The 12,353-nt window shown below is 46.1% G+C and overlaps 1 protein-coding gene across 2 annotated transcripts; it reads left to right on the top strand.

The window, feature by feature from the left end:
- The first annotated feature begins 2,593 nt into the window (after positions 1–2,593).
- Positions 2,594–9,448, top strand: NFATC2IP (nuclear factor of activated T cells 2 interacting protein). Of its 2 annotated transcripts, XR_014001849.1 has the most exons (9): positions 2,594–2,709; positions 2,811–2,933; positions 3,600–3,751; positions 3,834–3,899; positions 4,980–5,160; positions 5,978–6,122; positions 6,790–6,896; positions 6,982–8,433; positions 8,519–9,448. XR_014001849.1 is itself a non-coding variant. In XM_081169099.1 (8 exons), the coding sequence occupies exons 1-8, from the start codon at positions 2,698–2,700 to the stop codon at positions 7,138–7,140; spliced, it is 945 nt and encodes a 314-aa protein (XP_081025225.1). In that variant the 5' UTR covers positions 2,594–2,697; the 3' UTR covers positions 7,141–9,448. The 2 variants fall into 2 exon arrangements, 1 of the variants encoding a protein (XP_081025225.1); XM_081169099.1 differs by having other exon boundaries at positions 6,982–9,448.
- Positions 9,449–12,353: the final 2,905 nt, after the last annotated feature.

Raw genomic sequence — 12,353 nt, 5'->3', positions numbered from 1 at the left:
AGTGCTATATAAGTCACTTACATTTATACTCATATTGTACTACTTTGGCTATGTGTTTAATAAAATATTGAATTCTTGCATTGTGAAAAACAAAGATTATGGTAAAAAGTGAAAAACATGAATTGCAAAAAAAACTAGAGCTTACAGAACAAAGCCAACTTCAGATATGAAATCAGCACGTCGAAATTAGGTTAAAACAACTGCAGGTGTCAATGCAACAAAAAAAATTGTTCCCCAGTGTTATTTCCCCCCCCCCCCGACTTCCCTCAGCTTCTCCTCTCTCCTTTTTATCAGCACATATCATTCTCTGCATATCATAAAATTATATCAATCCTTATATTATCTATCTACCATGTTACTGTTTTGCGCCTGGAGTCAGTCAGTGCAGCTTGGAATTCTAGTTAAGAAAAGAAAAGAAAAAACAGACACAGCCCTGAAGTCTGCGAAGCCCTGCTAGAGGGCATGCACATTATAGCAAAATTCTCCCCCTGTGATATTTTGTTCCTTCATGCTCAGATAATAATATCAGGCCATTTGATAAATTGCTGAGAAAAGCAACTAGTGCTTCTCCAGTGAGTGGCATGTGTGAAATCCTAGGGTTTATTCAAAACTGAAGCACAACTCTCGTTCCCACTGTCAAATGCTGAGATTCAGCCCTGAATAGTATTCAAGAGTGCTTTTTGACAGCAGAATACCTGGGAGGTTTGGAACCAACTTACTAACATATAGCATCACAGTCCTTCTGTTTACTCCTGAGGTTTTCACATGCAAAGGAAACTGCCTTATGCCAAGTCAGACTATTGGTCTATCTAGCTCAGTGCAGTCTACACTGACTGGCAGCAGCTGCCCGGGATTTTAGACAAGGAATATTCCCAGCCCTGCCTGGAGATGCCAGGGATTGAATTTAGAACCTTCTGTGTTCTAAACAGATGCTCTATTGCTGAGCTGTGGCCCTCCCCGATAGTTTTAATTCTGATTTTTCGAGGATTTTAGCTTTCTAAAGTGTGTAAACATTACTATTGCTTTTCAGTTGTGTATTTCTAAGTATATTTAGAACTCTGATTTTATTTATACATTTCTTCTTTATGTAGATCCCACATGGGACTGTATCCCTTCTCATTACCACTTTCAATTCATGGGTCTATTGTTCTTAAGGAGGTGTGATAGGAATTTTATGGTCTTAGATATATGGTAATGTTCATAACTGCACATACATAGATCAACACAGGAAGACCAACCTGGAACCATTTTGATTCCTAAACTGACCAAATCCTTTCTCTGCAAGGTTAATCTGGAAAAGCCTCCCCATTGTCTCTTTCCTCACAAATCCTGTCTCAAGGATATGTCTGTTTGAATAAGGTGTGAGCCTGTGACCTGGCCCAGGAAATAAGCATTTTACCACTACAAAAGAATGGCCAGGCTCCCCAGGCAATCCAATCAAGTAACTTGCCAGACAGGAGATAAACTGTGACAGGACAAAAACAACATTTAAATTTCTGTGATGTATGCATAATGTTTCTGGGGGTGGTCTTGAACTAGAGGATGGGAATTTCAAAAGTCTTTATAAGCCATTGCACAGCATTTTTGTGGGTCCTCTTCCTCTCCTGCATGTGAGGGGAGCACCCTGTTGCAACAGATTAATAAAGATCAAGCTTACTAGCTGCTTTGCTTTTCAATATTCTCTGGTTGGCCTCTGTTATATTCTCCTACCAATAGGGAACCTATGTAAGGACTCTATATGGGCTCTTGGATACCCCATAAGGGAAAAGGGCATATTTTTATTTACAACAGAGGAACCACACTAATATGCACATAGACAGAAGTGCATTTAGGCGTGGTTCCTCAAAAACAACAGACAATCCGATTTTAGATGGCATGCTTATTTCCATGTAAGTTGACATATGTTCTTTTCATCGACATGAGCAATAATATATATAGTGTCCATTTTTTAAGGCACTGCAGAATGACTTTTTACTCTTTTATTATGGGTTTTCTAATAACCTGCAGGTGTGGCTTTGCTTTAAAATTATGGTACAATTTTCTGGTTAAAAAGACTATTTCAGGTTGAAACACATTCAAGCCTTTGATACCTTTTAATACACGGGCACCAAACTGTTATAATCAAGTTCGTGGTTATTTATCGAATATTGATCTTTGGCTCAGTGTGCTTATTGAATTTTATTCCATTACTTGTTTTAGCATTAACCTCTATGTCCACTTTAGCCTGAGAAACATGCAAAGGAACATAGGAAGCTGCCTTATATTGTCAGATTCTTGGCCCATCCAATTCAGTACTGTCTACACTGACTGGAAGCAATTCTCTAAGGTTTTGTGGATAGGTCTCTTCCAGCTCCTTAAATCAGACAGGGCCAAACTTCGCCCTCTAGCTGTTTTGGGACTACAACTCCCATCATCCCTAGCTAACAGGACCAGTGGTCAGGGATGGTGGGAATTGTAGTCCCAAAACAGCTGGAGGGAATCAACAACAACAACAACGCCAAAGACTTCGGGAGCAGCAGGGCAAGGAAAACTACAATTCCCAGAATTCTTTGCGCGCTGCAGCGGAAGAGGCGGCTTGATTCGAAACCTTATTGGGTGGTGGCGGTGAAGGACAGAGGCGTTGGGCGTGACGACCAATCGGGGCGAGCGGGGCGGGCTGTCAAACAAAACCAATAAAAAGAGCTTGATGCCGCTGCCATGGCGGAGACGGTAAATAGGCGCGGGAGGGAAGGGGGTCTGTGTTTAGGGATGGTGGGGTCCTTTCGCGCTCGCGTGGCGCCTCCGCCTCACTTCCCCGTTGCCTCTTGCAGGTGGAGCCCTGCTCCAGCAGCGACTCGGAGCCGGAGGGGACCCCCAGGAAGCCCCCCATCAAGCGCCGCCGCATCCTCCCAGCGGACTTCGGCGTGGCCGCCGTCCCCGTTTACTCCAGCAAGGCGAGTGCCGCGCGGCGGGGGCGCCTCTCTCTCTCTCCCCTTCAGCCGAAAGGGAAAAGGAAGACTTGCCAGGGCGGCTTGCAGACGTCAGCGGCGAGACAGTCCCTCAGCCCGACCTGAAAAGGCGGGAAAGGAAAAGGGGTCGAGGAGGGAGGAGGAAAGAAAGCTAACTGCATTGGAGTCGTGCTCTCGGGGCTTTCAGTGGAGGTTCATTTCTCTTCAGTGAATGACGGAAGCAAAATGCTTAACCCTTCTGCCTTCGCTGTTGTTACAGCATTATTATATCCAGTCCCCCCCCCCCAAACAAGCATAAGGCAGCATGCTCCCCACCCTGTTCTCGCCTGCTCAACTTCTTTTTCTGTGCTGGGAGGAGGAGAACCCAGGAGTGCTTTAATTTTAGTTCACTTCCCAATAGCTCCAGGGATTCCCTATTTTTTGCTTACTTGATTTAGACTCTTCCTCCACTCCTCACTACCAACACACTCGTGGCTGGACTGAACCCTGATGTCCTAGCACCTACCTTTGCAGAAACTAATCCACTGTCCTTTTCTAAACGGCTTAGCAGTATTGCTTCCTGCCTGTCCAAGTGTCCGGGGAGAAAAACTGAGTTGTTTTTTGTCCTTTCTCTTTCTTTCTCTCTCTCTCTTCCCGTCCCCCCCTTGACAGGTTCAGAACAGTCTCCAACTGTTCCCTGAGTCTCTGAAACTGCCCGTTCAAATCCCAGTGCTGTCTTCTGAACCCCAAGTCATTGACACATCAGATGAGGAAGAGGCAGAAGAGGAAGAGGCTCCTACAAAGCAAGTGGAACAAGAAAAAAGGTCTGCTTCTTTCTCTTCCTCTAACCAGCTGGTCTGGAATTCCCAATTAAAACCATATCTCTGTTGGTTCTCCCTTCAACAGACGTAAAGCTCTTTCCCCTTCACCGCCACCTCCACCGCAGCTCAAGAAAAGACGCCATGGAGCTAAGTAAGAATCTGGGGTCCTCTGGAAGGGGAGTGGGGTTCTGTGGATTGGTGTTGGGGTGTGGCGGGGGGAGAGAAAGAGAAACCTTCCAGGCTTGTTGGGGAGGATTGGGATCTATAAAAACCCCAGTCACCCTGATTTGGCAGGCACAAGACATTTCTAAAGCCATGGGTAGGCAAACTAAGGCCCGGGGGCCGGATCTGGTCCAATCGCCTTCTAAATCCGGCCCGTGGACGGTCTGGGAAACAGCGTGTTTTTACATGAGTAGAATGTGTCTTTTTATTTAAAATGCATCTCTGGGTTATTTGTGGGGCATAGGAATTCGTTCACCCCCCAAAAAAAAAATATAGTCCGGCCCCTCACAAGGTCTGAGGGACAGTGGGCTGAAAAAGTTTGCTGACCCCTGTCTAAAGCCACTTTTTGTGCATTTAGCTGGCTCATGTATTGTGCCAGCTTTTGTTTTCTTGTACTCTGCAAGAGATTTGGCTTTCTGGGAGGGGAAGGAGAGACAGGTTTCTTGGTGGTGGGAGGCTTAGATTAGCTAGAGTCCACTCCCATAAAGCCAAGCAGATCAGTGAAAGAAATATGTTGTACTATGTGTCTCAGGTTTACAAAACTTTGTCCTGGGGTTGGGGAACCTGTAGTCCTCTAGTCTAGATGCTGTTGGACTACAGCTTCCTCCATCCACACTAACCTTTAGCCATGCTGCCTGGGACTGGTGGAAGCCAAAAAACATAGGTGAGGTCTCCCCATCCCTGCTTTATGTCATCTCTTTCTTTTAACCAAGTCCTAACAGTGTATGTCCCCAGAACACCTTTGCTAAGCTAATTTGTCCTGTACATATTTAACAGATGGGGCTCAGAGAATGCCTCAGCCCAGTTCCCCATAGATCATCCATGACAGAGACGTGTTTTGAATCTGGTCTGTCAGTGGTCTGGTCCTCTAACTCACGACTTGTGGCTTTCAGAACTACTTTCAGCAAAAGGTTTATGGTGATTAATTTTTTAAGGTGGTATGCTTGCGATGTAGGTATCTTATTCCCACCTGTTTTATGGGGTTCTTTTTGTTCCGTTGTCTCCTCAGAAACTTCCACCAGAAGCTCAGGAATCTGACATCCTCCCTCTCAGCTGCCAAGAAAAGCTTGCAAGATGAGGAACTCAGAGATGATGTGATCCTGATTGATGTCCTTGAGCCCTCCGAGTCCCAGGAATTGGTGCTAAAGATCCGGTGTCGGGCTGATCTCTACAAAGTTTCTGTTCAGATGGTGAGTTGCCATTGGGGGAAGAGCATCTGCTTTGCATGCTGCAAGTCCCACCTTATATCTCTGGCATTTCCAAGTAGAAAGGATTGGGAGAAACTTCCTGCCTGAAACCCTGGGAGTTTGCCAGAAGCGGCTTAGTCATGCTGGCCACATGACCTGGAAGCTGTACGCCGGCTCCCTTGGCCAGTAAAGCAAGATGAGCGATGCAACCCCAGAGTTGTCCACGACTGGACCTAATGGTCAGGGGCCCCTTTACCTTTTACCTTCCTAGTCTATATACTGCAGTCAAAATGCCTGACCACTGCTTTGTTCTTTCCCATCTGTTACAAGTATTCCATGGCTCTTTTCCTGATAGCCCTGCTTAAAATTGTGAATGTTTTTGTGATTCTCGGGAATAGTATGGGATCTTTACTTATTTAAAATATTAACACCCCTCTGAGACAGCTGAGAATAATTGAAAACATTAAAAAAAAAGCTGTGTTGGCTTGTGGAGGCAGGAAGATGGTGATGATAGTGATAACTGGGAAATGTCCACTTTCCAGGACCTGGATGTTACTGCAGCAACATAAATACGTGTTGAGACATGTTTGTTTTCTGTTTGAAGGGTTTCTACTCGTATCTTCAGCCAAAAAATGGCTTGTGAGACACTGATAAAAATCAGTAAGAGAGTTCTGCCCTCAGGGCTTAAATTCTCTAAAGATCACAAAGGAAATGGAATTGGGGAAGAGAAGGAAAAAACAACCTCCCTGGGCAATTGAGCAGGTAGGGTTTTCCTGGTATATGGTGTTTTTTCTAACTCCTTTAACTTTGCACCCCATAGACTGACCCCCTTCAACGAGTGATTGAGCACATGGCTCAGACGCTGAAGGTTCACCAAGACAGAATACTTCTCCTGCTCCGAGATCGCGAACTTGCCGCTGATGCCACCCCCCGTGTACTGGGCCTGGGTGTGGCTGATATAATCGGTGAGTAGTGGGTGGGTTTTTTTGTTTCCAGGGGGGTCTTCAGTCCCTTAAGTCTCTCTGTATGACTGTCGCCATCCTTGTCCTCTGAGTTGGGGATGCTGATGCCCTTCTTGAGAGCCAGTGTGGTGTAGTGGTTAAGAGCAGTAGTCTCGTAATCTGGGGAACTGGGTTCGCGTCTCCGCTCCTCCACATGCAGCTGCTGGGTGACCTTGGGCCAGTCACACTTCTTTGAAGTCTCTCAGCCCCACTCACCTCACAGAGGGTTTGTTGTGGGGGAGGAAGGGAAAGGAGAATGTTAGCCACTTTGAGACTCCTGAAGGGGAGTGAAAGGCAGGATATCAAATCCAAACTCCTCCTCCTCCTCCTCTTCTTCTTCTTCTTCTTCTTCTTCTTCTTCTTCTTCTTCTTTCGCTCCCAATGGACCCCTTGCTCCTGCTTTGTTCCCAGACCCTGCTCTTCCATTATGAGAGCTAATCTGTGATCTAGTGGTCGGAAGTGATTGGGGAGAACCCAGCTTCAAATCCCCATACAGCTCATGGGATAATGCTGGGTCAGTCTGTGCCTCTCAACCTAATATACCCTACAATGGAATTGAGGATTACATTGTGGGGGGATTGCTGTTTTGATCTCGCTGGTTGTGTATCAATGTAATGTGGACTTCCTCCAGATTGTGTGGTGGAGACGACTAGCCAAGGGAGCAGAGATGGTGGAAACCTTCAGCTCCGGGTGCAAGGGAAAGACAAAAGCTCCCAGATGGAGTTTACCCTCCAGAGGGTAAGGAGACTGTGGTTTGGGGGCAGAGGGCTACTTGGTGTTGGTGGGGCAGTATTGCAGCTGTTCTTCTCTCTTGTTCCTGCAGTGGGAGCCATTGCAAAAACTTATGAGTCACTACCGTAAAGCCCAAGGTTTCGGCAGATGCAAACTTGCGTTCTATTTTGATGGACAGCGTTTGGCAGGAACCTGCACCCCTGAAGAGTTAGGAATGGAGTCTGGCGACGTCATTGAAGTATGGAGCTAGAAATCCTTCCATCTCTTCAAAGAGGCTGTTCCCGTGAGGGGGTTTTACTGCTTCACCTGGGCTATGTGTTCTGACTGACTTCATTGTGTCTAATGTCTGAGTGCAAGGGAAGCAGCCTTGTTCTTCTTAAACATGATAGGAGTGTGGTAATTTCTGTCTGTTCCAGACACAGGGAGGGATGACTGCATTCCAGTGTCACGTTCCATGCACCTACCTGAAACTTATTTAATAAAGCAAATTTTGTAACTGGCCCCCTTTGAGCAGAGTGGAAAGAAACTGCTCAGTTATAGTGAAAGCAATACACATTCTGGAGGGCCAGTGTGCACTGAATAATTCTGTTTTGTTTAAATCAGTGGCTCTTTTCCATTTGTTTTAACAATGCTGTATAATCCTGTTACCGTTTTCCTTCTTTACCTTTACTTGGTGGTAGTAAGCAGAACTGGATTATTTGAGACCTGTGCAGTCTTTTAAACCCTACTAGAAAATTATAGTGCTCTTATTTCTATGCCAGATTTCTCAAACTTCCTTTTTGAAGGCTAGCCAACCTCCAGGATTGTTAGGCTGAAATTCCCATGACCACTGGCCATGCTTGCTGGTACTGCTGGAACCTGTAGCCAAACATCTGGAGGATATTACATTGTCTATATCTGTTTATATGCATCACCACCCTGAATATGGCTTTTTAAAGCAAATTTGTAATCCATGTGTGCAGAGTATAAGTTGGCGTGTGAATAGCATAGCTGCACTCAAAAGATACTATCTTACCTATACTCTTCCATGTACATCTAACTTACCTAACAATGTCTCTTGGTTATTTAATTGCTAGATTTGTACCTCCTTTTTATTGAAGTCGTCCCTACAGCAAATGAGAGATGGAATGAATCCTAATAAAAAGCAGTATTTTTTCAAAGTAACACAGAACCAGTCCACCAGAATCCTGATGTTGTCTCTGCCTCCCTTCCTATTTTTTCTGCTGTTCCAAGTTAGGTCCAAAGTCGTTCACATAAAAGTATGTCAAAGCTGTAGTTTACTTATTTAGGCATTTGTCCATGAAGTTCAATGGGATTAATTCTGAATACAAACTCTGGCCTTGCAACTCATAGGGGACAAAGATTCTGATATGTATTGGATTATTTGTGTTTCTGTGGAAACATAGCATCAACTTCATGGGTATTCAATGACTGCATAGAATTTTGGTAGCTTTTCTCTGTTGCTATGCTGCAAGAAACTGTCTGCCAAAGTTTCTCTTCTCGGACGTTAGCAGGCTTTAGGTTTCAGGCTGCAAAACTGCAGGCAGCTTTTAGAATGGAGTTGGGATAATATATGGTGACAGAGTGGCAGGAAGTTCCCATGCCCTTTATTTATTTTATTTTTTCAGAAAAATGTTACAAGCTACTAGTTTACTTTTTAAAAAGGGACTTTGCCCCTAATTTGTATGTTGACTTTTTCATTGTCTAAAGCTTGGCATGCTTTGCCCTACTTAAGCATACTTTCACCTAGTTTTAATCTTGGCCAATGCAACTCTTAAACCCATTTTGTAAAGTGTGAAATGTTTTAAATAGGCAGTTTTGTGATTTGAAGGGCTTCAAAGTTGTTTGCGTCTTCAGTTCTGCCAAATTTGAGACTTTTTTTTGTTAAAACCTATATTAAAACAACCCACCACAAAAAATAGCAGAGCAGACCCTGCCTTTAGCCAGAATAAGGCATCTGCCTCAGGTGACAGATTTTGGAGGGGCAGCAATACAGGATATACACAGACTAAGGCTTAATTGCTAGTCTGGCTGGCTTTGAATGGGGGCACCATTGTATTCTTTGCCTTGTACTGGTTCTGACAGTTACAGCCATCAACACACTGGCAGAGGAAGAGGAGTGCAGGGAGAGCGCACCGCCCCCGGCAGCGCGATCCCCAGGGTGCCATCGTGACGGCCCCCCCGCTGGGTGTCCCGCCCCCACCTCCTCTCCACCCCCGGTGCCGGAACATGAAGCTCCGCCACTACATCAACGCCCTGGAAGTTGGTACCAGCAGGTTTGCCGAGTCTACGAAACAAAATGCCTTGAGGAAAAAATGAAGGGATGGGGGGGAAAGCCCAATGAGGAATGAGTGTACTCACTAGCCCCATACATAACACTTACGCGTGAGGGTGAAAAAGAGGGATGGAACAAAATGTTTTGGAAAAGGACATGGTTGGCCTGAGCAGCAGCAATCCATACTAGAACATTTTTTACAGACCCCTCACTTTACAATTTACTGTTGTGTTGTGTTGTGTTGTGTTGCAAAAAATAAAACTCCCCTGGGACTTTAAAAAGAGCCTTGTGCCTGGCTGAAGTGTTTTCATTTAATCTTTCTTAGACTGCAGGCAGTTTAGTTTTATGTGAAGTGCACGACGTTGTCTTGCGAAATGACTGGCAGCTTGATTTTTGCCCTTGCAGCCAGGCGGTAAGTAAATGCAGCCTTTAAATATCTGCCAAGTCTGGCAGGTTGTGAGTTGTGCAGATCTGAGTTAGGATGACTTTATTACCCACCAGTGCCGAATTTATGTATAAGCTAAGTAGGCTAAAGCCTAGGGCCTCTAAATCTAGGGGGCCTCCCCAGCCCGCCCACCCCCGAGCGGGTAATCTCCCCTCTCCCCAAATTGCAAACCCAAGACTTCATGCGAGGGCAGGGTAACTCGGGCCCAGCAACTATGAGACTCAATTTGCCCAATTTGAAACTCTGGGGCCCAACTTGAATTTTTTTTTTGTGGGGGCCCTAGTTCACAGCCAAAGTCTATATCTTAGAGATATAAATCTGTGTACTAGGTCATTTTCACAAGGTCGGAAAAGCCCTTCAGAAATCAGGCCTGTTACTGAGTTCTTGTGCAAGTTTGTACTGTTCACTTGTGGATTTTTAAAGGAAAATTAGAGAAGATTTTGATGAGCCTGAGAAGCAAGCAAATGCCACCTTGCTAAATGTTAACTGCAAAACAAGGCGAAAAAGATTGAGGGAACAGCAAAGAAATGACAGAAGTTCACCTGATGCCTTAGATGCACTTTCTTCAAGAGATAAGTTTAGAATAAAATCCTTTATTCCTATATTTGAAGCACTTGACGCCAACTTAAAAAGAAGTAGTACTCTGTACAGGGATGTTGCACAATTGTTTTCCATTCTTGCTATCCTGATAGCATCCAAGCAAGAAATTCAGCAAGGTGTTGAACTGTTGATGGAAGCACACTCAGAAGATACTGACCTGAAATTTATAGATGAACTTTTGCACTTTCACCTATACATGAGACAAAGCCATAGGCTTACAGCAGAGCACTCTCTCATACAGACCTTTATCAAATTATACACAAGAAAAAATTTCAGATGGCCTTTCCTATTGTGGAAGCAATCTTGTGGCTATTTCTTAGCTTTTATGGTCTCTGACTGCTCGGGAGAGAGAGGAGTTTTTCAAGACTCAACAGAATTAAACATGAATTGAGGGCCACAATGTCTCAAGAGAGGTTGTCTGCACTGAGCATTCTGTACACTGAAAGTGACAAATTTTAATGAAGTTTTCTGATGTCCTTTAGAGGAGAAATTGTGAATTGCATGATTTTAAATACCTGTCATCCTTGGCTTCACTCAATTTTGTTTATAACTTTCTTCCATTTTCTTCCAGTTGTGAGGGTGGGGGATTGGGAGGGGCCTCACAAGTGGAGTAGCCTAGGGCCTCTCTTCATCTAAATCTGGCCCTGTTACCCGCACTAATTCAGGACTGTAAAAAGTGTTGGTTTCCAGGCAGTGTGAAAGGGGGGGGGGGGACTGCCATGACAGTGAGAAGACCTGGGGTGTAAATTTCAGAAGGGTAGCCATGCATGTCTGTTGTATCAAACACAACAAAGGCTCTGATGGCTTCCTGAAAGACTGACAAAAAGAGTTATTGTGGAGTAGGTTTGTTTGGACTAGATGGTTGCACAAACAGGATTTCTGGTGCCTCAACAAACCTATTACATCTGAGGTACCACTTTTGTTTGTAACAGACTGAACAGCGTTACCCACTTCCAGCGGCGTAGCGTGGGTTGTCAGCACCCGGGGCAAGGCAAGTAATTTGCACCCCCTAACCCCTAACCTGCCGCCGCTGCCAGCTTCTTCTTGCTGCTGCCTGGTCTGGTCTGGTGTGGTTCTCTCCCGCGCTCAGCGCTCCGCACCGCACGCCTGGCACCCACCCCCTCCACAGTGGGCGGTGACCCAGCGGCTCGGATCGGATTCACACAGCCAGCACTGCAGTGAGAGAGAGTGAGTGAGCCAGGTAGGGGCAGAGAGCTGCGAGTGCGAGCGCCCCCCCAGATGTTGCGCCTGGTGCGGCCGGGGCCCCCTGCACCCCCCACGCTACGCCGCTGCCCACTTCTAGACGTTACCAATCCTCTTGGTTGTGTGTGGGATCTCTCATAAAGCATTCACGTTCAAGATAGTGACTCATAAGAATGCAAGTGCCTGCTGGATCCGGATTTCTAGTCCAGCATCCTCTCCTCACAGGGGCCAGTGGGAAGCCTGCAAGCAGGTCAGGAGCACCACAGCACCCTGCCCATCACCTGTCTCCTGTTCCCAGCAGCTGGCGAACCCAGTCATTTTGATAGCCTCGTCCTCGACAAACTTGCCTGACAAGTCTTTGCCTGACAAGTCTTTTAAAGCCATCCAAGTTTGTGGCCATTCCTTACTCCTGCGGGTGGGAGTTCCAAACTTTTTAATCGTGTGTTGGGGGAAATTCAGTACTTTTTATTTTGCCGCTCCTGATTTCTCCCAGCGTTCAGCGTCAAGGGATGCCCACGAGCGCTGCGAGGGAGAAACCCATCTCTCTATCCATGCCATCCATGCACGGTGTTGGCAAACGTCTATCATGTCGCCTCTCTTACTCAAGGGAGTGTTTGTCACAGATTTTGGGGTGGAGGCGTGTGACGGGAAGTGATTATGGAGTTTAATGTGCTTTGGAGACGTGACGGAAGGCGCGCGGGCTGCTTTCCCGATAGCGAGACGGCGGCAGTAAACAAGGCGCCAGGTGTGTTGCGGGGAGGCCGCAGCGCTCTGGTAACCATGGCAACGAAGGAACGCGCCTCGAGGAGGGCAGGGACCCGTTATGGGTCGTTCAAACTTCCACAGAAGGGGCAGGGAGCCTGGGCTTGGGCTGGTAACTATGACAACCGAAGTAACCCCCACGCTGCCGCCGCCACACACACACTAGCCTCTCTGACGT

Source organism: Podarcis bocagei (assembly GCF_964188305.1).
Source record: "Podarcis bocagei genome assembly, chromosome: 13".
Lineage (NCBI taxonomy): Eukaryota > Metazoa > Chordata > Lepidosauria > Squamata > Lacertidae > Podarcis > Podarcis bocagei.
This window is presented reverse-complemented; position numbering and strand designations above follow the sequence as displayed.